General features: G+C 45.8%; 1 protein-coding gene across 1 annotated transcript in view; it reads right to left on the bottom strand.

The window, feature by feature from the left end:
• The window catches only part of dab1a (DAB adaptor protein 1a), a 210,103-nt gene that overhangs the window by 169,162 nt on the left and 15,545 nt on the right, over positions 1–25,396 (bottom strand). Inside the window, exon 4 of the mRNA XM_070888232.1 lies at positions 14,907–15,005. Within this exon, the coding sequence (XP_070744333.1) occupies positions 14,907–15,005 (99 nt within the window). The remainder of the gene's footprint in view (positions 1–14,906; positions 15,006–25,396) is intronic.

Below are 25,396 nucleotides of genomic sequence, written 5' to 3'. Positions count from 1 at the left end.
AGCCTCGGACCACCTACCATCAAGGGCGCTACTCAATGCCGAGCCTGCGGCCAACATCTCGCCATAGGCAACTAGGCCCATTATAGCAGTGCCTGGTCTCCAGTCATCTTGGACCACCTTGCCACTGGATCAAGACCTTGCTCAGCTAAACCCGTGTAGTAGCTGATGTGCAACGACCACCCCACGTTAAAAGAAATCACGCACAGGCATCTTCCACTCCTCTAACATGAAGTTCGGGACCTGGAATGTCAGGACCTTTCATGGACAACTGCAACAGCGACGGGCTGGAATGCCACACCGCCATAGTTGCCCCAGAACTTAGACGCTTTGATATCGACATCACCGCCCTAAGCGAGACTCGGCGGGCAGGGGAAGGCCAGCTCAAGGAACAAGGTGGACGTTACACCTTCTTCTGGAACGGGAAACCAGAGGAAGAACGCCACCTCCACGGAGTCGGCTTCGCCATCAAAAACGAGCTGGTCAACCGCCTCAAAGACTCCCCCTGCAGGGTTAACGAACGCCTCATGAATCTTTGACTCACCCTATCCCAGAATCAATGCGCCACAGTCATCAGTGCATAAGCCCCAACACTCGATGCAACAGATTAGACCAAAGATGGTTTTTACTCCAACCTCAAAAAATCCCTGTCTCGCGTCCCCGTGGACGACAAACTGATTCTCCTCAGTGACTTCAATGCCAGAATCGGCAAGGACACAACCCTCTGGAGAGGTGTGATTGGCAGAGAGGGGGTAGGGAAAGCCAATTCCAATGGTACCTTACTCCTGACAAATGTCTAGAACATGAACTTGTCATCACCAACTCCTTGTTCTGCCAGAGGGACAAATACAAGGCATTGTAGCTGATATGTCTTTACTATATAGTATAAATGCACACGAGGCCCATACTTGAGAAAAGGTCACTCTGTGACCAGTCACCTTTATTACCAAGACCGCAAGTGATGAAGGTGGGTGGAGCGTCCCCTTTTATACCTGAAAGTCCAGGTTAGGAGTGTCTCCCACAAGTTCACCCCCTTGTGGTCAATGTTCTCAAGGTGTACAACTATAGGGGAGGACGAAAACCCCCTCATTTTACCCAGAAGTAAAAGGGCTGTGGGATCAGTCTGTGCTGTGAATTGAAACCGATACAGTTTGACCGTGGCAGAGCAGTGATTGGACGGAGGAGGACACCGGAGGGCCAATGGTGAGACAGAGTCAGCCCGAAGTATGGGGCTTTCAAGCCAATGGGAGAGCACTTGCTCGAAAACTGGGACTGACTCACAGCCATTATCAGACTATTGTCTTCCCCATGTTTACACTATGGAAGGAAATTATGCAGCTCTTCAGAAAACTAGGGAACCCAAAACAAACCAAGGACGTACACAATGGCTACAGGAGGCCAACCCAACTAACACCTACTCAAACCTTGAGTAGATTAACATCAGTGGAAAAAAACCCGCAATAATCTAAAACTGCTGCATTTTTCAAAATCACAAAGCCCACCAATGGGAAGAATCAATTTCAGCGGGAGAGGCGGACTGGATAATCTGGCTATAAAAAGGGGTTTCTGACGCAGTGTGTGTGGTTCCCTGCCCTCGTCATCCAACAACCACAACCAGCAAGACTCTCGACACTGAAGGAAAACCAGTGTCCGAATACACCGAAGATAGAAGAAACAAACCACTAGACTGCAGAAGGCACAGTAGTGAGTATAACCTCTGGTCCCCAGAACTCCCAACTCAGTTAGGCCAGGAAAGGTGGGAGGTTGGGCATTGTACTGCTAAACTTGTGTAAAGATTTTCGTTGTGTCCGTTTAGTGGGATTTAGGGGGATTGTTTTGTTGGTGTATTGCTGTTTGTTGAAATACACCTTGTCCAATAAATTGGAAGCCTAAAGTTCCTCTTGGAATCACCTTGTCTCAGTTCTATTGTATTACATCTCCTGATCGTGAGTCTTATGTCAGAACAGTGTAAGGGAAGCTAGGAGCGCCTCGAAAACGCTCAACTGTGTATCACAGGCAAGGGAAGAAGGGGTTAGGAGTGTTTGACACTCACAGGTGCCTCACAGGCTAGGCATAAGCTGTGGGGACGCACGAGTCTCAAAACCCCATTCATAAGCTGTGGACACAGTCTCTCCAGGGGTGATCTTGCAGCACTCAGGGTACCTCACAGGCCACGCATAAGCTGCGAGGGCAGAAGCCCAGAGAGAGACACCCAAGGCACAACAACACTCCCTGAAAACCCCTTACACAATGTAGGTCAGCTTATACATGGGTTACAATGATAGTTGAATACATGACATCACCTCCCCCACAAAGTCTTATTGGGATCACAGGTTAAGTCTCTCTGGTGGTTTACGCTCCCTTGTAGAGCGTCTGGGTTGGTGCTCCGGTTGTTGGGTGTTGGCCTGAGTGTCTGCTGTTTGCGGTGCCTCAGGCCTGTCTGGACTGCCCACAGTGGCTGGACTCTTCTCCACTTGGTCCGGTGTTCGGTTACCTGTGGTGGAGTAAACTCTACGTTGTGTTCTTCCTCTTCTTCTTCTATGGGGTTGCTGAACCTCCTTTTAGTTTGATCCACGTGTTTGCAGCAGATTTGTCCATTGTAAGTTTAACTACTAAAACCCTATTTCCTTCTTTGGCAATCTCAGTGCCTGCAAGCCATTTGGACCCTGCAGCGTAATTAAGGACAAAAACAGCGTCATTGACATCAATACATCACGCCCTCGCATTCCTGTCATGGTAGTCACATTGTGACTGACGCCTGCTCTCAACAATTTCTTTCATAATAGGGTGTATAAGGGATAACCTGATTTTGAGCATCCTTTTCATTAGCAGCTGTGAGCGAGTGTGGTCGGGATCTACTGGCCAACAGGAGGCATGATAAGCGGCTTTGTAAGGAACCCCCTTGGATTCTGAGCATCCCCTATTTGATTATCTGCACTGCTCGTTCCACCTGGCCGTTTGAGGCCGGCTTGAACAATGCCGTTCTGACATGGTTGATTCCATTGCCTGCCATGAAGTCCTGGAATTCAGTGCTTGTGAAGACCAAGACATCTGGTAGACCATGGGCGGCGAACATTGCCCGTAGACTTTCTACCGTGGCAGAGGATGTGCTTGAATTTAAAATGGCACACTCAATCCATTTGGAGTAGGCGTCTACTACAACCAAAACCATTTTTCCCATGAAAGGACCTGCGTAGTCCACATGGATGCATGACCATGGCTTGGCGGGCTTCCCCGAGTGCGTTGCCCAGCTGAGCACACGTGTTGCAACTGCGAACACAAAGTTCCAGGTCTGCATCGATCCCTGGCCACCAAATGTATGACCTGGCAATTGCCTTCTTCATGACAATGCCCGGGTGCTCATTGTGAAGTTCTCTGATAAACACTTCTCTGCCCCTCTGGGGCATGACTACTCGGTTTCCCCACAGTAGGCAATCGGCCTGAATCGAGGGTTCATCCTTGAAACGGTTTAAATTCCTCAGGGCATGCCCCGTACGTGGCTGCCCAGTCCCCATTCAGAACACATTTCTTAACTAAAGACAGTAGTGGGTCTTTATTTGTCCAGACTTTAATCTGACGGGCTGTCACAGATGAGCCTTTGCTTTCGAAAGCTTCAACAGCCATGACCATCTCAGCATCATGCTCAGTTGCCCCCTCAGTGGTGGCTAGTGGGAGCCTGCTGAGTGCATCGGCGCAGTTTTCATTGCCCGGTCTGTACCGCTTCCTTTTCTACCATCCCGTAGCCCCTTTCTGCCTGGGACAGACTTCTGGAGGCATAAGCTACCGGCTGTAACTGACCATTGGCATTCACATGCTGCAACACACACCCGACCCCATAGGACGACGCATCGCACGTTAAAACAAGTTTCTTACACGGGTCATATAACGTTAACAGTTTGTTGGAGCAAAACAAATTGCGTGCTCTATCGAAAGCCGTTTCCTGGCTGTCCCCCCAGACCCAATCACGACCTTTGCGTAGGAGCACGTGTCGCGGCTCTAACAACATGCTCAATTTGGGAAGAAAGTTAACAAAATAGTTCAGGAGCCCCAGGAATGAATGCAGCTCCGTCGTGTTACGAGGTCTGGGTGCTCTCTGGATCGCTTCCGTTTTGGACGCAGTAGGTCTGATCCCGTCTGCTGCTACCCTCCTCACCAGGAATTTTACCTCTGGAGCTAAGAAGACGCACTTTGCCTTTTTCAGTCGCAGCCCTATCCGGTCCAGTCTGGGTAGCACCTCCTCCAGGTTGTGGAGGTGTTCTTCAGTATCGTGACCTGTGATTAGGATGTCATCTTGAAAAACCACCATCCTTGGAATCGACTTGAGGAGACTTTCCATGTTTCGTTGAAAGATCGCGGCGGCCGAGCGAATCCCAAATGGACATCTGTTGTACTCAAACAACCCCTTGTGTGTCGTGATGGTGGTCAGCTTCTTTGACTCACTTGCCAGTTCCTGGGTAATGTAAGCTGAGATCAGGTCCAATTTTGAAAAAAGTTTGCCACCGGATAATGTTGCAAAGAGGTCCTCCACTCTCGGTAGCGGGTATTGGTCTTGGAGTGACACCGATTGATGGTGGCCTTGTGATGACCACATATCCTGACCGACCCATCCGCCTTGAGCACCGGCACAATCGGGCTCGCCCAGTCATTGAATTCGACTGACGAGATGATGCCTTCCCTCAGCAGGCGGTCCAATTCGCCTTCTATCTTTTCCCGCATCACATACTGCACCACTCTGGCCTTGTGGTGTACTGGCCTGGCGTCCGGGTTTATGTGAATCACTACCTTGATCCCCATGAAAGTGCCAATGCCGGATTGAAATAGTGAGTCAAATTTGTCCAGGACCTGTGAGCATGATATTCGCTCCACAGCAGAAATTGCATTGACATCGCCCATTTCCAGTTCATGACAGCAAGCCAACTCCTCCCCAGCAGTGCAGGACCGTCCCCTGGGACAATCCAGAGTGACAACCTGTTCTCCGAATCTTTGTGGGTCACGACTACCGTGGCGCTGCCTAGCACCGGAATGATCTCCTTTGTATATGTCCGTAGCTGTGCATCAATTGGCAATAATTTTGGCCTCCTGGCCTTGGATGCCCACAACTTGTCAAACTGTTTGATACTCATCAGGGACTGGCTGTCCCCCGTGTCTAGCTCCATTGATACTGGGATGCCATTGAGGAGCACTTTCATTATCAGTGGTGTCCTGGTATATGAACTGTATATGTGCTCCACATGAACTCGCTGAACTTCAGCTTCCAGTGATTTCCCCCAGTGTCCATTTGGCCTTGTAGGGCTTACATCGGACCCGTCCTCCTCGTATATCAACCTGGCTGCAGGCTTCCTGCACATATGCGCCAAGTGACCGCTGACATTGCAATTTCTGCAGATATATTGCTGATACCTGCAAGCTCTGGCTGTGTATTTGCCTCCACAACTTTAACATGAGCCGTTGTTGGAAACAAAAGGTCCATTACCAGTCGATCGTCTCTGACTGTCTCTGTAACTGTCCTTAAACGCACCATCGGCAGGTGTTGATGGCCCCATTACTGACCGCATTGTTCCTTGCGTTGGCATGAATCGCCATTCAGCTAGCCATTGTCTCTGTTGAATTCCCCCTTTGGATTCGACGACATGCTCGGGCATGTCCGATTGCCCCTGTCTGCCTGGAGAACTGTGTGCCGCGTTAACAATGTTGACTCCCTGTCCATTTGCTGCATTTAAACCAAGATTTTTTCAAACATCATTCTGGTCTCTTCCTCCCCTGAGATAAATGTCTGGGCCATCAAAGCCGCCGTTTCCAGGGTCAAGTCTTTGGTCTCAATCAGTTTCCTGAAGACCCCAGCATTCCCGATGCACTCAATAAAAAAGTCTCGCAGCATCTCCGCTTTGCATGCATCTGGGGACTTACATAGGCTCGCCAGTCACCGGAGGTCTGCCATGAAGTCTGAAACGCTTTGCCCGTCTTGCCGCCGGTGCGTGTAAAACTGGTGTCTCACCATGTGCATGCTGCTCGCCGGTTTAAAGTGTTCCCCGATCAACTTACTGAGCTCTTCAAAAGTCTTGTCCGCCGGCTTCTCTGGTGCTGGAAGATTCTTCATCAGGGAGTACATCCTGGATCCACAAACCGTCAGGAGATGAGCCCTGCGTTCGTCGGCCGAATCCTGTCCCAGCCATTCCTTAGTGACGAAACTTTGCTGTAGTCTCTCAATAAAATCGTCCCAATCATGACCAACACAGTACCTCTCATCTGTGCTGCTAGTGGCCGCTATGCCCGCGTGGTTTAAATCCCAGTTTCTCGTTGCCAATAATATGTCCTTACTATACAGTAAAAATGCACACGAGGCCTATACTAGAGAGAAGGTCACTCTGTGACCAGTAACCTTTATTCACCAGCACTGAAGTGATGAAGGTGGGTGGAGCTTCCCCTTTTATACCTGAAAGTCCAGGTTAGGAGTGTCTCCCACAAGTTCACTACCTAGTGGTCAGTGTTCTCACGGTGTACAACTTAGGTCAGTTTTCCATGGATTACAATGACAGTTGAATATATGACATCAGCAGTACTAGCTGACATTATCTCACATTCAATCCATTTGGAGTATGTGTCTACAATCACAAGGAACATTTTTCCCAAGAACGGGCCTGCATTGTCGACGTGTACCCTAGACCATGGTTTGGAGGGCCAAGACCATAAACTTAGCAGTGCCTCCTTGGGTATATTGCTTAACTGCGAGCATGTATTACATCTGTGAACGCAGGACTCTAGGTCTGCATCGATACCAGGCCACCACACGTGGGATCTGGCTATCGCTTTCATCATTACGATGCCTGGGTGGGAAATGTGGAAGTCATTGATGAAGGTGTCTCTGCCTTACTTGGGAACCACTACTCGATTGCCCCACAGAAGGCAGTCTTCCTGTGTAGACATTTCATCTTTGCACCGCTGGAACAGCTTTATCTCTTCCTGCATTTCCACTGGGACACTGGACCAGCTCCCGTGGAGCACACCGCTTCTCAAATGCTTCCATAACTATGACTAGATCTGCGGGCTGCGCCATTTCCACTCCCGTGGTGGGCAATGACAGTCTACTGAGAGCATTGGCGCAATTTTCTGTGCCTGGCCTGTGGCGGATGGCGTAGTTCTATGCAGACGTGAGCGCCCATCTCAGGATGCGGGCCGATGCGTTGTATTTATCCCTTTACTCTCGGAGAACAGGGATATAAGTGGCTTATGGTCAGTTTCCAATTCGAATTTTAGCCCAAACAGGTATTGATGCATTTTCTTTACCCCATAGACACACGCTAACGCTTCTTTCTTAATCATGCTGTAGGCTCTCTCAGCCTTAGACAGACTCCTGGATGCATAAGCAACCGGTTGCAGTTTTCCGAAATCATTAGCTTGTTGCAATCCACACTCGACGCCATACGACGATGCATCACATGCTAGTACCAAATGCTTACATGGATCATACAACACAAGCAATTTGTTTGAGCAGAACACTTTCCTCGCTTTACAAAGGCATTTTCTTGGCTTTTGCCCCAAACCCATTCGTCCCCTTTTCATAGCAAGACATGCAGTGGGTTCTAACAGTGTGCTGAGACTCAGTAAGAAGTTACCGAAGTAGTTCAGGAGCCCCAGAAACGACCGCAGCTCCATCACGTTCTGTGGCCTCGGTGCGATCTCGATTGCCTCCGTCTTCGCGTTGGTGGGCTTGATGCCGTCCACCGCAGTCGTCCTTCCCAGGAACTCCACTTCAGGTGCCAGGAAAATGCACTTCGAGCATTTTAACCTGAGCCCCACGTGGTTGAGTTGACTAAGAACCTCCTGCAGGTTCGGCAGATGCTCGGCTGTGGTCCGATCTTGACATCGTGGCCAAGATGTCGTCCTGGAAGACCACGGTGCGTTGGACTGACTTCAGTAAGCTTTCCATGTTTCTCTGAAATATCGCCGCCGCCGATCGGATACCAAACGGGCACCTGTTATAAACCAAAAGACCTTTGTGTGTGTTGATGCAGGTGAGGGTCTTTGATGATTCCTCCAGTTCCTGCGTCATGTAGGCTGAAGTCAGATCCAGCTTAGTGAACGTCTTTCCTCCCACCAGCGTTGCAAAGACGTCGTCGGCCATTGGTAGTGGGTATTGGTCCTGCAGGGAGAAACGATTGATAGTTACTTTGTAATCGCCACAGATTCTGACGATGCCGTATCCCTTGAGTACGGGGACAATAGGACTGGCCTACTCGTTGAACTCGATCAGGGAAATGATCCCCTCTCTTTGCAGCTGGTCAAGCTCGATCTCTACCCTTTCTCTCATCATGTACTGTACTGCTCTCGCCTTGTGATGGATGGGTCGCGCCTTCGGAATTAGGTGGATCTGCACTTTTGCTCCTTGAAATTTATCGATGCCTGGTTCGAACAGTGAAGGAAATTTGTTTAAGACCTGGGCACATGAAGTGTCATCAGCGGGCAATAGCGCTTGGACGTCGTCCCAGTTCCAGCATATCTTTCCCAGCCAGCTCCTGCCAAGCAGCGTGGGACCATCGCCCGGTGCCACCCAGAGTGGTAGCTTGTGCACCGCTCCATCGTAGGAGACCTTTACGGTAGCACTGCTGATTACAGGAATCAGTTCTTTAGTGTAAGTTCGAACTGGAGTTAAGACTGACCTTGAGGCCTTGTTGCACCACAACCTTTCAAAAATCTTTTTGCCCATGATGGACTGGCTCGTGCCCATGTCCAGCTCCACTGACACCGGGAGTCCATTTAGTTCAACATTCAGCATTATCTGGGGACAATTCATGGTGAATGTGTGCACCCCATGTGTCTGTGCCTCCTCTATCTGAGGCTCTGGTTCATCGTGATCCTCCGTGGACCTGTCCTCCTCTGCAACATGGTGGTTTGCAGATTTAACAGGCTTTGCAGCTCGCCTGCACACTCGTTGGAGATGTCCCATTGTTCCACTGCCCTTGCAAATGTAATCTTTGAATCCGCATGAATGGAAACACTGATCACCCCCGCAGCGCCAACAAGGTGTTAATGGCCTTGCATTCATCACCCTTGATGGTGGACTCAGACATCTGCGGACGTGTAGCTGTAGGTATGTGTGACCTGCCCTGTACGTTACAATTCGAAAACATCACCACTTTGTTCACAGTACTTGTGTGCTGAGAGATTTGCTTTGTATTGTCACTGGTGGCAATGAACGCCTGGGTTATCGCTCAAGGTTGGGGTCTCTACAGTCAAAAGTTTGCGAAGTATGGTTTCGTGGCCAATGCCAATTACGAAAATGTCCTGCAAGGCATCTTAGCTCGGCGACATAACTCGCCACTTCCTGGCCTTCAGACCTTTTGTTGGTGTAGAACCGGTACCTCGCCATCAGAACGCTTTCCTTCGGGTTCAAATGCTCTCGGACCAGTGTGCACAAATCATAGTATGATTTCTCCATGGGTTTCGCTGGAGTGAGCAGATTTTTCAAGAGGCCATATGTTGGTGCCCCACAGACGGTGAGGAGGATCGCCCTTCGTTTGGCAGCGCTCTCTTCCCCATCTAGCTCATTGGCCACGAAGTATTGGTCGAGTTGCTCCACAAACGTTTCCCAATCATCTCCCTCCGAGAATTTCTCCAGGATGCCCACTGTTCTCTGCATCTTTGGGTTTGCTATCTGTATCTCGTCGCCAGTTGTTGTGTATGAAGAAAGAATCAGACTGAACACTGTGAGCTCAAAGTAAAGTGTGACCTTCGTCTTTTATTGCAGGTCTCCAGAGTGCCTCTCCAACCTGTGAAGCCTCCTTAAATACCTGTGCTCCCAAGAGATTATGGGATCCCTTGGGACTCCAGGGGATGAGCCCTCTGGTGGCTGTACAGAGTAAATATAAGTATACATATATAACAAGCACTGGGTTCCGAATTACATCAGACCCCGACAGTTGAATCCGCCCTAATTGGTGAGCTCCAATGACTCGCATTGACAATGCCAGGAGCTCACTGTCATATGGAAATAGGTAGACTGCAGGAGCTAAGGTGGTCTTAGCCCATTTCATACCTGGCAGGCGTGAATCATACCCCGCCATTTTTCTATTCAGGATTTTGCCTGAGTAGAAACTCTAAGCTCGAGTTATAACTGGGCAGAAACACAACTATGACAGATAAGTTGTGGCAGACCATAAGATGTGCATAGACTGTGGGCTACCTGGAGAGAGACACTAGAAGATGGATACAGGCTGCAATATACCCAAAAGAGCTTAGTCTGTGGAGACTTGGAGGAAGACACATCAGATAAGCACAGGCTACATAAGGACCTGGAATAAGACAGCAACGAACAGCACTGATTGTCAAGAATCAATAGGAAACGAGCAAAGGCTATGCCAGGAGCTGGAGAGAGGCACCAGGATATAAGCACAGAGTGTAGGAAGACCTGGAAAAAAAAGACACCAGAGCCTAGATTTTCAGATTGGCATTAACTCATTTAAAGAAATAAGTTAATGAAGCATTACTATCAACTGGGAAATCTCAAGCCTCAAGGGCCACAAACAATCTTCTCCACAATGCCTCATATTGGACTCTGAGAAAAAGGTCATTGTGCATTTGTTACAGCACAAACTTTTATGTGTTCTTTTTCTATACAGCAATCTTCATTTGAAAACATCGCAGTTATTTTTTCCCCTGAAGATCACAATTGCTGACCCTTCATAGTTTCAGTCATCAGACAGGAAACCTACTGAAAATATTTTCTTCCATATCATTTATGAACAGTGTAAGCAGCAGGGAATCCAGAAGAGAACCCTGTGGAATTCCATTAGTAACTATTTCTCTCGCCTCCAATCCCCTCCACCACTCTGAATGTTTGCATGACTTTCTGCTTTGCAGAACTAAACTAGTTTCATTTGAGCTGGCTAATTTGCTATTTATTCCACAATCCTTAATCTTAATGTGGAACAACAAATATTGGTTGAAAATCTAGTTAAATTCATTCTAATATCCTTGTACTACGTTGTGCTAAATTACAGGCAGGCTGTGTTGTGAACTAGTGAGCACGGGCAATTGGGTTGAGAATGCTCCAACTCATTTCACATTAGACCATAGAGAAAAATTTCATCTGTTAGTTTTGAGTGGATTCAAACTCAGGTCCTGCAAGTGCTCTGAACCAATATGCAGCAAAATTCACTGGCAACAATCTTCTGTCATTGATATTAGCATGTAGATCAAAGGCCATTCCTTCTTCACATGAAAAAGCAAATATTATTCCTTAATTTAAAGAGCATGAAATTCCCTTTGGTTTTAGGTTAATATAGAGGATAGCTTTTGACTGTATTTAATACTTAAGTTGAAATAAAATGATGTATTATTGTTCAGAGTAACAGAAATAGCCAATTTGATTAATGTGAAAATTGAAATACATTTTTGGTCGCTGCTGTAAGACGGTAGTTGACTGTTGTATCCCTCAGAAGGGTTTGCACAGTATATAGTACATTTTGACTTAATATTAGACGTGATCCATTTGAGAGTCATTATGTCTGTGAAAGTACCTTTCTCTATTGTCAGATAATTGACATAATTGGGCAATAATCTCTGGTCAGTTACACCAAGGAGCAATAAAAACAAGATGATTGCCCACTGATGTAACTGACCAAAGTAAAGATATCATAAAACATAGGGGCCAAAATTGCCCTTTTTATAGCCCCGTTAGCGCCTCCAGAGGGCAAGGATGCCCAAGGCCGCCATCTTTGTTGGTCAGCCGAATCTTAGGTCATCGTGCACTCTGTCTCTGGTGCCGGGCTCATTCTCACGTGTCCCAGTGATGGCCACCAAAGGGCCATGCAGAGTGTGCAGCAGCCCTCCCCTTTAATGGAAGGGGAGGGGCGTTGTAGTGCGCCAGCGCTAAGCTGAGCATCCACATAGCGCTGGACTCAGTGCCGCGCTACCGCCTTGGCACCACCATCAAAGGAAGCGGAGCACCGGAGACAGCTTCCTTTGAGGAGCTTAAGGCCATGTCGGGGCAGGACTTCAGGGCTGAGTGATAAAAATCCCGGCCCCGGGAGGTTACCGCTCCTAATTGAGGTGAGGGGCATATTCGTCCGCATAGACTTCAAAATGAGTTCAAATGCTTTCTAGTTTGTAAACTCACAGCACTCAAAGGATGTAAAAAAAAAGATATCACTGACCAGTATTGGGGCTAAAGTTACCAATCTATTATTTTGAGTTAATGGCAGGACATTGAGAGTGCAATAATATTCTCATAGCCCTTGGCTTCATGACTCTTCATTACTTAGGTGAGTAGTACTGTAGCCCTCAACTATAGTAAATGTTGATGTTGCAATGCACACATACACTATAAGAATAGATGAAGTCATCTGTATTGGCTTCTGACACCACTTTGTGAAGGTGACACTCTTCTCCGGGAAGTGAGGAGATAACAATAAAACATACTGCTCATCAAATGATCTGGGTCTAATTTACGGCTATAATAATCATTTATTGCTGGCTAAAGAGGAGGACCTGTTAAAAGTTTTCGCCTTTTTCTGTAGTTCTTTGCTTCTTCATAAATTCATTGCTGCAGCAACTTGACCTGATGCGAGCAATCACAGATAACAGTATGAGGGCTGTCCTAGTTTCGAATGGTTAGCTGTGTCCCGCAGGCAGTGAGCTCATTCCTTTCTGCATGACACAGATAGATTTAGAATTGAGGCAAGAGTCTAAATTTGTCCCTGGAAGTGTGAAGCATTCCTGTGGTAAGTGCTACTTGTTAAAATGTGATGTAACTCCTTAAATAGGTTACCCATGTGCAGCATACCTAATTGAAAAGAAAGGCCATGAATTCAAATACATTCTATTATTACATTTAAAGAACGATTAAGTAAAGGGTAACTGGGATAATATTTAAGGCCAGCCAAATGTCAATCTAATGCATTGCTAAGGATCATTAAAGTCAATTTTTATTCCTGATTCAAAACATATTGTGTTTTCTGAGTTTTATTTTTGTGTCAAAAAATGAGAGAAAATTGGGGGCGGAATTGGTCCCCCCAAAGTAAGTACATTTGAAGGAAATCAGTAAAAGGTCAGTTTTTAGCAAGAAAACAAGCAAGGGAATTAAAAAGCGACATTCGGCTAAATAACAGCCCACAGTTATTGACACAGTCCGGCAGTGGCCCAGATAATTCCCCCACCTCACACAACAGTGGCACAAGCATCAAATCTAAGGTAAAGAACAATTAGGATAAAGTAGTGCAATGGATTGAGGGGATGAAAAAGTAACACATTTTCAATGTTCAATTCTATAATTTAAAAAAAACTTAAAGCCAGACACTACTGTGGGCAACAACAGAAGGACTTCCTTTTCATTTTTATTCACTTTCAATACACATTCATGATCTCAAATGTCATAATTTGACAGGAATCAAAATCTCGGTCCATTTATACAATTAGGTTTTGCTTACGCACTTAGTGACTGCACCATAAAGGATAACTGTTGAACTCACAATGAAAGAATTTTGAGGGTTCTAAAATGCACGCAGATCACATTAGTCACCGTGCGCATTGCCTGATGTGTGTACGCATCTCCTGACCCAGTTTTTATTACGGTACATTCTGAAAATGTATTTTATTTACTGATCCATCCACCCATGACAGTCTATGAATTTATGATGGACACTGACTTTAGTGATCCATAGTCAATTGTCAACATTAAAGTGAGACAACAAATAAATTCTATGTATAAACTTGCCCCAGGTCAGCCATTATAAGGACTATCAACTTTGAATAACACCAAATGAAGTTTAGAGATGTGGTCCGTCAGCAGAAAGATCAAGTGGGTTACATGCTTTCTAATCTTCTAAATTGAACTATATTCAGGAAGTTCTCTTCTCCAAAGCCAATTACTTTTTCGGTACTGGTGTTCTAACAAAAATTAATGCACAAAAAAAGTTTGTGACACGAACTGACCAGGTGATATGTCAACATCACTGAATTATCATTAGTTGTAGTTCAACAGTTTTTCTCTGAACAAAAACTCATTGCTGAGAAGTTTATACATGTCATATTACAACTGCCACCCTGGCTGAGATCGGCTAACTCAGAGCTGGCTGTATGGCTCTGTACAACATTGGGTTTTATATTGACCTATTAGGCTATTGGGAAGTATTTGGAATTTTCTATATGCAATTTTACTTTTATGTTTTACTTTTTGAAAAGTGTAGAGCATAACAATAGAACAATATCACAAGCTGAATCCCTATACATCATAGCAAAATGGAATTAGAGCAGCAGACACACAATTTTGTTAGTCAGTGAACTATTGAAGAGACACATGTTTTTTTTTAAAGGTGGTATTTGTCTTTGAATTCTGTCATTTATTTCTACACAGTTCAATTGATTCATGTGTTCCTTTGACCCAATTATACTGCTGCATCTGTGTTGAAATGACACACCTTTCAATTCATATCAACACAAAACCTGGGGAATTAAGTTTCTGAATAGGTAGCGCATTTTGGGAAGCGGCATAAGACTGTCTCTAAGAGGTAGTCTTGCACAATTTCAGCTTTGCACAGGCAGCACCATAATTCTAGCCAGTGAATTTTTAAACTTAATTTTTTACTTTTCAGTAGTAATAAAGAGTTGGCTGCCTACCCCATCAGCTCTTTGTTAACCGTATAGATATATTGAGCTCTGAGTGTGCATACAGCAGTCATGCATAAAGCTTTCCCTGGCTGACAAAAACACAGCACCAACATTATAACCCTGTACTATGGGCCTTGGCTCTTCATCTACATCTCATAATAATAAATATTACTGTAATAACAAAATTAAACCTGCAGTGTAACAGCTCCACTTAGGGCTTCACACTCAACCCACATACTATAAGTACCTGAGGCCCGCAAGCTAGAAATATTTTTATAATAGGACTCTGCTGGATGGTGACTTACTCCTGTCTTTTCGTCAAAGATTTTTATGCCTCCGAATGAAATGGTCAGAAAGATTCTCTGCTTGTGTTCTCCTTTCGAGCGTGCCGCAGCTGCAATTCCCTGTTGGAGGTAAAACAACTTGAAATAAGTGTGAATAAGAAAACACAAAGTTCAATCAAGCAGTTCTTGTGTTTCCAGCTTGCTAAGCACAATTCAACAAAATTGTTGAATTCTGTCATTATTTCGCATGCAGTTCAATTGATTCATGCAATCCTTGAACCAACTATACTGCAGCTTCTATGTTGAAATGGTACCATTTTCATTTCACATCGACAAAACCTGGGGAATGAAGTCACTGAACAGTGCATTTTCAGAAGCAGCGCAAGACCGTCACAAAGAGGTAGTCTTATCATTTCAGTTTTCGCTAGCTTAGAAAAGACAGTACATAAAGCAGTGTTACTTTTGCTCTCAAGTAATATATGGTCTCGTTGCATCAGTGAAAACCAAACAAAAATACACCGCCTTACCACGTCTTTCAGAAACATCCCAAAGCGCTCACATACAATGACTTACTTTGAAATGCAGTAATTATTACATAGGCATATGTGGAACAATGAAGTGCACAAAATCCCATAAATAAGATGAATAACCAGTTAATCTGTTTTGCTGCATTGGTTGAGAGGAGAAGGTGGCCAGAAAGCAGGTGAATCCTGTTCTCTTCTTTGAATTGAGCTATGGGACTATTCATGCTCACTTGACCCATGGGACTATTCATGCTCACTTGACCCATGGGAAACAGGCAGCTGGGGACTTGGTTTAACCATCATTTCGGTTAATACAGCAGTCCTTTAGTACTGTACTGAAGTATTAGCCTGCATTATGCGCTCATCCTTGAGTGAGGCTTCAACCACCAATCTTCTAACTCAGAGGCAGGAGGGCTAGCAGTTGTGTGAAATATGCAAAGGTAAGGTCTCATCTTGGGTATGTGCACATGCAACAGATCCAGAGTCTAAGCTTCCATGAGAACTCAGATCTAAATGTGTGAAAACAAAGGAATTTACAAAACACAGTGAGACAGCTGAAGAGAAGCAATTCCATTTTCTTTCAATAAATTATTTCTTTGTAGTGACAAACACATATTGCTGCTGTTCCAGATCACAGTTTAAGAGAGTTCAGGATTTAGATGTCATTTTTCTAACCTTCTGTTACAGAGCCTCAAGACATGGACACGTATTGAGATTTTATACACGTCCAAGGAAAGCAATAAAACCAGCCCTATAATAGTCGATTAACATGACAATTGGTCAAAAGATGCTTATTGCACTGTAATATTATATGCAGTATGATTTTTTTTGTGTGCAGATGAAATGAATGACAATTACAAATTCTAGATGTGTGTAACAACACTAAATAGTTAATTCTTCTGTCATCTGTTTGGATCACATCTCATACGACTGTAGCTGCTGAAAGGACCCTCTGGAGATCACCAGGTTAATTCACAGCCAAAACCAGACAGCTTTGATTTGCCAGGATAAAAATAGTGACCTCATATACACGGGAGAAAAATAAAGTTAATGCAGAATAATTTATCTAATAAATGTCCATTTTCTCATCAATTATGTTGATTCTAAGATCTCTTAACTCCTTAACCACTGATTTATCCAGCATTGTTTCATTGCTGATGGATTCTTTATTAGTGGGAGAAGTGTTCAAAATGGCTGCTAATTAAATCAAATGTTGAAGTCAAATGACAGTAGTCTTGATGGGAATCATTCCCTGAACAGCAACTGCAAGAGGCTGATTCTCTTTTTGATTGAGTTATGTCCCCGATAAGGAAGTTGGGGATTTTTATAAACTATGCCAGTTTTCCTCAGGCTGAGAATGGTGCCATGTAAGAAAGTTTGGAAAGGATCACCTGGACCCAATGTGAGGGCACAACGGCCAGGGTTTTCCACTGCTGCACTTGCCAGTTCACGAGTTTGCTGCCTATCAAAATTAATGGGGGAAACACATGGGCTGGCAAGTGTGCAAGCAAAAAACCCCAGCCAGTATGACTGAATGTAGGACAAAATTGTCCTCAATATTCTACTGTTAAAATCTTACGATTATGTCAGCATAAGGTAGTACAGCGAAAAAAGACCAGCAACATTACCATTGTTTATAAACATATTGGCCAAAACATTGGATGGGCCTGATCCCAGTGCAGTGCACATGCCTAAAGAAGCTGGTTGCAGGACCACGGCAAATTGCTCTGGCTGCCTCATTTGTATTTCACTAGCTAGCTGCGAGCGCTAGTTACCTAAAGTAGGGTAAAGTTCCTCTGCCACCTCCAGAAGATAAGAAAGATCCCATGGAAGCAGGGTAGACACATAGATGCGATCGGGTATTTGCCATGATTTGACCCTCGGTGGCGAAAACCCGGTCGGCAGGATCCTCGGTGACCTCTTTGCGGCAGCGCTTTCACGTACTGCCGAGGAGAGGAGCGTCGACGTGAAATGACATGCAATGCCGCGGATTGCATTACCGTCATACTTTCGGCTCTCTCGGGACCCGTACGCCACGCCCAGAATACCGACAGGGTCAAACCTGTCGATGCAGCCCTGCCAGCAACGGTAAATATGAAGACCTGCACAAAGGTAAGTTGACGTTTTTATTTTTTAATTATTTCTCTGCTATTTAGTTGGTAAGGGTTTTTTGAATGTTTTTTGCAATTTTATTTTGTTTTTCCCCCCTCCCAAGGCTTCTCTCGCAGCACTACCGGACCCGGACTAAAGTTGCTGAAACTCACGGTTTGCGCCATGAATCCTCGTGCAATGCCGACTTTACCGATGTGTCTGGTGTATACGTAAAGGCCAAAAGTTTATCCTAAAAATGGTAGCGCAGCGAAAATGGTAATTTTGGCGTAAAACTACCGAAAACCGAAAATCTCGCCCAATAGGTGAAGCAATCTAACGAAGGTTCATTAACTTGGGCATGTCATGTTACTGTACCTAGATATCAGGGCAATTGGGAACATCCTTGTGTTCATCAAGAGTGAGGGCGCACCAAAGAGATTATTCTGAAACACATGTCAAAATTTCTAGAGTGAAACGGGTAACAGACCCTAAAATGTAAAATCTGTAGGGAAATAAATCACATTCTATCTCATCAATCCCTAAAAAGATAGAGAGTAGAGTTTCTGCTTTGGGTGCAATCGGTGATCCGGGCGCACATTTTGCTCAAAATTGCTCTAGTATTCAAAATTAACTTTATTCTTCAAGTTTCTGCTCAAACTTATTTGCATTATCACCGAACATAAAACCTTCCATGAACCAGCGCAATTGGTCAGTGTTTTAGAATGTAATTAAGAAATATATTTTGACATTAAAAAATATTCCTTGATGTATTCAAGAGTGATAACCTAGTGTGGTTTTATTAATACAGCTGAAAATGAGCTTATCACAAAAAAATAAACATTTTAATCAGTGTGTCTAGTCCACCACCTGTGAGTAACTTGATTACAAGTAACTGAAAATGGCTTTAAAGAAAAACTATATAGAGTCATTTACTAGTTTCATTGGTGTACAGTAGTCAATTCCTCGAAAACCCACTTATGGGCGCAATTAGCGGAAACGCGCCATGATGATTCATTCGATCTGGGGGTGTGGTCAGCTTTGTGGGCGGAGCTGGCTTCCAGCAGATTGTTTTTTAAACCAGCACAAAAGATTGCGGAAACTCGATATGTGCTTTAAACTTCACGACATTTTGCGTTGATTTGGCCAATTTTGGCCGACTTTGCGGAAACGCCTGTCCCTACTTATCCATGAAAAACTTCACTACAAGGGCTGACAGCTTTTAACATAACATTTCATTTACTGTAATTTCTGAAAAAGAAATCTTGCTGATAGGAAATAAGAACTCAGAATTCACATTAGAATTCAAACCGTCACACGCCAAAGTGTTATAAAATTCTTGATTTTGTTATGAAACTAGATTAGTCACATTTAAACAGTCAAATGTTTTGGATTGAATTCAAGCAAGATGTAAATCTGCAGTGTTTGACATTTTAATATCGTTTGTTTCAACAAAATAATATAGTTACTGTTTATCCATGATAACTTGGCAATTCAAATCAGCAATCTGCTTTATACATTAAGGCTTTATTTTTGTCTTTGAACCATGCAGGTTGAAAACCATGTGGGGGTTGGTGCCTATTGCCCAGAGATAGAAAAATCGGCACTTTATTCCTTCCTGTGTGTGCAATAATTGAAGAGTATAGACATTGTATGAAAATGAATACAACAACATGAGCCCCATCTAAATGGCCATTCTTTCATCTTTTCATCTCGGAATAGTTGCAAGGAATTATTTGTCTTTCTATTTTAGAAAAATTAAGAGAAATATTGGTTTATGTTGCAAAATAAATGTAATAATAATAATGTGTAGTGGTGGTGAAACTCAATCTGAATAGAGACGGTTGTCTGTTTCCAAGAATATTTTATATTGACAGCATGTTTAAACTGCAACTCACATAACTTAATAGGATATAAAATTACACCCATGAGCTTCACATGTTGATTTACCATCTGTAGCCACGCTGGTGCACTGAGCAGATGCCAACCACTTGTCTCAGGATGTGAGGGCAATCTGATTGCAGGCCTATGTTAATGTCCGTTATATTGGGAGAGCTCTCCTGCGTTTCTTAGAATTACTTCCATAGGATTGTCCATCTGAGGAAGGGGTCATGGAATCGTATGGCACAGAAGGGGGCCATTTGGCCCATTGTGCCTGTGCCAGTCTGCTTAAGCTCTCACCTGATAAATAAGACATCTCTGGCAGTACAACTTTGAAGTGTCAGCCCAGATTATTTGATCAACTTCTGACTGGGATTTGAGCTTGATCTATTGACTCAGAGGCAACAATGCTACCACTGAGCCAACAGTTGATAATGAGTGGATGGTGTGGCATCTCACTGTGTGCAGATATTGGAGCCACAAGCCCAAGAAATAATCGGGACAAGTTTGGCCCTTTCACCAGGTGTGATGCGGGCAGAATGAGCCCAGTGAAAGTGGTTTGAGGCCCAAACCGTTTTGATGGTTGGGCTTTATTACCATATTAGTGGCAAGCTGCCCTCCCGTATTTGGAGCAGTTTACCGATTATGGGAGCGGGAGATCGGACGGTTCCTCTATGGACTGAGCAGGTCAAGATATGTTACGGGGGCATGGGGGGAGGGGGGAGAGGCAGTCCCGGTGGATAGAGTGGGAGGGCTGTAGAGGGTTGGGCCTGAATTTTCCACTTGGCCCAACAAAACTTGCTAAAAAAACACCTACTTCCCGTGTTTTTGGAGTGGCCTCCAACAGTCCCTTTTAAGGGGCTTGCCGCCACATTTCCGCCAAGTTTACGGTGGTGGAGCAGAAGCAGCTCCAAAGAAATTCACGACCTTAGATGCAAGCACTAAGGTGTCCACTGTCCGAGGGAGGCACCAGTGGATAGCTCACCCATGTCTAATGCAGGTGAGAGGATTCCTACCTCTCCAACAAAGGAGTAACGATCAAGGGCCTGAACTTGATCAAAGCCAAGGCCCGCCCAAAGGACTGCCGAGGGCCACTGAGAGGCCGGTTGGTACATTTTCAGGAAGATTCCTCGAAAAGACATGGCAGCAAAATAACGACTTACGCCGTCGATCTGGGCGGCAGCAGACGGGAGCTTCCAATCTCGGCGGCAAATGCGATCCTCGCCAAAGTGCCACTGAGGACTGAGTCGGGCCCAGGAAGGGGGGCTGCGGCGGGCGGAAGACCTAAAAATAAAAATCTTCACAGAAAAAAAAGCACTGGAACACCTTCACTGGGAAAAAAAAAATTAAAAGATGTTCTTTTTTTGCAGATCTTTACTTACTTACCGTCGGGGTTAGACCTGCCTCCAAGCAGCGGTCCCTCCCCCTGCTGCTGCCGACTCCCGCCCGGAGGAATCCGCCAGCTCTGCGGGGCAGCAGGTCACTTACACGACTTGCCCACCAGCGGCCGTCAGTGGGCGGTTCCCAGCGGTACTCCCCTCCCGCCGGCGGCAGACCTAGAGGAATCTGTCACTGAGGGGAGACCGCCGAAAAAACCCGCCGGCAGTTGGCGGTAAGGCCACCAATTTTGTGCCCAAAGTCTTGCAACAGGATTTTGATAAACGGCACTATTAAAGGTAATTAATGATGAAATGATGCCGCATTCTGTGGCTGCGCAAGTCCAAGTCCAACCTCGAGTTATTAGAGTCAAAATTCCAAAAGCCCCAAGGCACAGCCAGAAGTCAGGTAATGCACAACTTACTCCTGTTCATTTGACCTTGCCTTGAAGTCGTCCCCAATCCTGAGAATGAGGTTATTTGAATAGCAGATGCAGATGCAGATGTCATTAACTGCTAATTGGTTGCACTCTGTGTGAGGACTGCAAACTGGCCTGGCCCATGTATCCACAGGTACCAATTTTAAGTGCTTGCTGCTCTCTTGCTGTGCCGCTGATACCTCCATAGATATGGCACTGTGTGATGCCCATTTATGGCCCTGTTTAGCACAGCCGCTTCACGCTACTGGTTGTGTAATAGGCAGAGCTGGCGGGATATCTGGGGAGCCCAGTATCCCACCTCCAAAAATGACGTTATAATGGAAGAAAATTCCCACCTCCAATCGGAATTTCTCATTGCTGCCAGAGGCAGAGGCGGGAAATAGGTTGTGTCCCAAATTCTTGTTCCCTCGCTCCCACTGTGCAGAAATGATTCCCTCCAAAAGCTCAAGAGTTTTGCAGCTAGTGAGTCTAACATCAGGGATAATGTGAAAAGTCATCATAGCAGTGAAAGGATTTATTAGCATAGGTGAATTTCCTGCTTGAAAGCTTTGGTGTAGCTGCCATTAGCGAGTACAAAGCAGAGGAGGAAGAATGTGATGCCAGTAGGTATACAAGGGGCAGCAGACACTACAGCAGGCAGCAGGTGTAGCAGAACAGAGTCAGCTATCTTGGATGGCACGAGCCCTGCATGAAGATGCCCAAGCTCACCAGAGATTTTGACTGTGCCACCTGGCCACAAATACCTGCAGCAACAGTCAACCCATCTGACAGGCATTAGTGGGGGCAGATAGGGTCACTACTGCCCTCAATGTTTATACCAGATGGAAATTCTAGGTCCCAAAGGGACATCACATGCTGGCTTTTGGACATGCAACACTGCTTACCTGCGTGATGAAATAACAGACGGCAAGATATATTAAAAGTAAATTCAGAGTATTAAGTTGTGCAGTATATGTGCTTAATGAGGTTTAATCTTGCTATTGGCCCTAGTCTGTCATGAATTCGTCCATGATGGTTATCGATGCGGCCTACTACTAAGTACTTTACAAATTTTAAGATGGTAATGACAGGCGACTGTGTAGCCAACTAGCAAACCGCAGCAGATACAGAATGCCTGCTACCTAAATGTATGACTAACTCTAAGGGTCCTGCAGCAGTGCCCGTGGTCCCCTTTGCTGGAGTTGCTGTGGGTTCATTGCTTTCAATGACAGCATCTATAATCAAGCCTATAGGGCTTTGTGATGACACAGAAGTGCTACTGGTATGAATGTCAACAAGTCACCCATTGGTTACCCCATGCAGGAAGATGTTTCTTCATGATGCCCACTGATCTCTGTGAGCATAAAACACTGGGCATGTGAAAGTTTCGGGACTCCTCGCTTGTCACTGCCTTGTCGCCATTCTCCAAGTGAATTGAAGGTAGATGGCGACATGGAGTTCGGACGCCAAAGTGCCATTGTAGCAGCGGTAGCATACACGAGGCATCCTCCGACTAGACCACTAATTTGTGTAAATGATACTTCTATTGCCGATGGCACCGATGTGCTCAGTTGGAGACTGTAGTGCAGACAACTGTTGCTCTATCACATCACTCCTGGGAGATGGCAGTGAGTATTTGTCTGTTAGATTCCCCACATGACTGACACCGCCTATGACATCATTTGGATCTCTGCTGAACATTCTGCAAGGGCTGGACTTGCAATCTCTTGCAGCAAAACCTGCAGGTTTTATATATTTGAAGTGTGCGGCTACTTCATGGATACTGCTGGCAAGCCCCACAGGACAGAGGGACTAAGCCCAAACACAGTTTCTGTCACAAAATACTGTGATAGGACCACCCAATTTTGACCCCTTTCTGCCGATTCTGGGCGGAATAGAAGAAAATCCACTCCATCAAGTGCCTGTGTTTGCTAACTCCACACGAACTAACCTTCCTCATAGAATCATAGGATCATAGACTAGTACAGCACAAAAGGAGACCGTTCAGCCAATTGAGTCCGTGGCGACTCTTTTGAAGAGCAACCAGTTTGTCCAACTCACCTGCTCTTTCCCCTTATCCCTGCAATTTTTTCTCCTTTAAGAATTTATCCAGTCAGCACGGATTTGTTAAGGGAAGGTCGTGTCTGACTAACTTGATTGAATTTTTCGAGGAGGTAACCAGGAGGATCGATGAGGGCAATGCGTATGATGTAGTGTATATGGATTTTAGCAAAGCTTTTGATAAGGTCCCACATGGCAAACTGGTCACGAAAGTAAAAGCCCACGGGATCCAGGGCAAAGTGTCAAGTTGGATCCAAAATTGGCTCAGAGGCAGGAAGCAAAGGGTAGTGGAATCTTGGCCTTTATTGCAAAGGGGGTGGAGTATAAAAGCAAGGAAGTCTTGCTACAATTGCACAGGATATTGGTGAGGCCACACCTGGAATACTGCGTGCAGTTTTGGTTTCCATATTTAAAAAAGGATATACTTGCTTTGGAGGCAGTTCAGAGAAGGTTCACAAGGTTGATTCCGGAAATGAGGGGGTTGACTTATGAGAAAAGGCTGAGTAGGTTGGGCCTTAACTCAGAGTCCACCAAGGGGGGCTAACCGATTAGCTCCATGCTGGCGTTGCGGAGGGAATCACAGGGCTCGCCAGTGCCACTTTAAAGATATGTATGTAAAGGCTGCAGCACAAAGGGCCATTTCCAGCGAATGTATAAAAGAAATATGACTCACTGTGTTGATGAAGAATCTGTAGATGGCCACGAATCCAGCGCGGATTATGAAGCGATAGTCAGAGAGGCAGCTCAGCCCCACGATGAGGTATATAGCATGTTTACCTGCACCATTGAGCGTTCTCCGTTAAGGATGGAAGTCAAGATAAATGGTGTTCCAGTCTTCATGGAAGTGGACATGGGGGCGAGCCAGTCAGTAATGAATCAAGAAGCCTTTGAGAGGCTATGGGACAATCAAGCTGAAAGATCCAAGTTGGTCCCGGTTCAGGCAAAGCTACTAACCTACACCGATGAACTTATCCCAGTCGTTGGTAGTGCGGATGTAAAGGTACTCCATGATGGCGCGGTGCACAATTTACCCCTGTGGATTGTTGCAGGTGATGGACCAACACTACTCGGAAGAAGGTGGATGGAGAAGATCCATTGGAGTTGGGAAGATTTCATCCCTCCAGCGATCGACGTCCTCCGCACTCAGAGGCAAAGCAAGCCCCCACCTGAGGTTGGATCTGGCACCAGAGAGCAGACCAGCACAGCACCCGAGGCACAGACTGCTCAGCACGACTGTGTGGAGATGATCCAGCAGAGACGACCCGAACGCACCTTCCAGGCTCCAGTGGCAGGACTCCGGAGGAAGGAAGTGGATCCAAAGGCGACTTCCCAGCTTCGATGGCAGAACCTGGGGAGAAGAGGATCACTGCAGTCGACATCATGGATGGAGGAAAGATGGCGCCCAAACCACGAGGTGATGCGCTGAAGAAAAAGATGGCGGCAGCCAGATCACGAGGTGCAGCGCTGATGGAGCAACACGTGGCACCAAACGGAGAAGAGGATTGGGGTTAAGATAGCAAGGCTCTCTTAAAGGAGGCCTGCAATCCACCATACTTAAAGGGACAGTTCCACACTCTCAATCAATGTAAGAGCATCTGTGAGTTAGATGTAAAATGTGCAATTGATGATCAGAGCTGTGTACATGCAATAAGCAAAGAGAAGTCCCGCGATCGTGATTGGAGCTACAGGTTATTTACTATAAGTAATGAAACATTGGGCGATGTAGGATTTCAACTGCATACAGTCAATGCAGCAGGCAGACACCCATCGGGAGCACAGCGGGATACCCAATGTCATAGCCTGCATCCCTGGGACCAGAGTTATGCACCATAGAGTGTGGCCACAAGCAGCCAATACATACAAGCCGCCGAGCAAGCGATCTCAGGAGGGCAATGGCACCGGTATTGATACCCTGCCCCTGATCGGCTCCACCTCTCATGCACCCAATGGTACCAACCGCCACAGGCCTGAAAGAGCAAACCGCACTAAGGCACAGCCCCCAGACCCTATCGCCACCAAGGCTACACCCGGGAACGAAGGGTCATCCACAGCGGTTCTCCCAAACGGGACCAGGACCAGCCAGGACCCCAAACCAAATAACGCCCAGGCAAGTGAGTCAGCAGTTCCCTGTGCATTGCCAGATGACTGCTCCTCAGGGAGCA

The sequence above is a fragment of the Pristiophorus japonicus genome, chromosome 8 (assembly GCF_044704955.1).
Source record: "Pristiophorus japonicus isolate sPriJap1 chromosome 8, sPriJap1.hap1, whole genome shotgun sequence".
In the NCBI taxonomy this organism is placed as follows: Eukaryota; Metazoa; Chordata; class Chondrichthyes; family Pristiophoridae; genus Pristiophorus; species Pristiophorus japonicus.
Note: the sequence above shows the minus strand (reverse complement) of the source record. Positions and strands in the feature narration are given on the sequence as shown.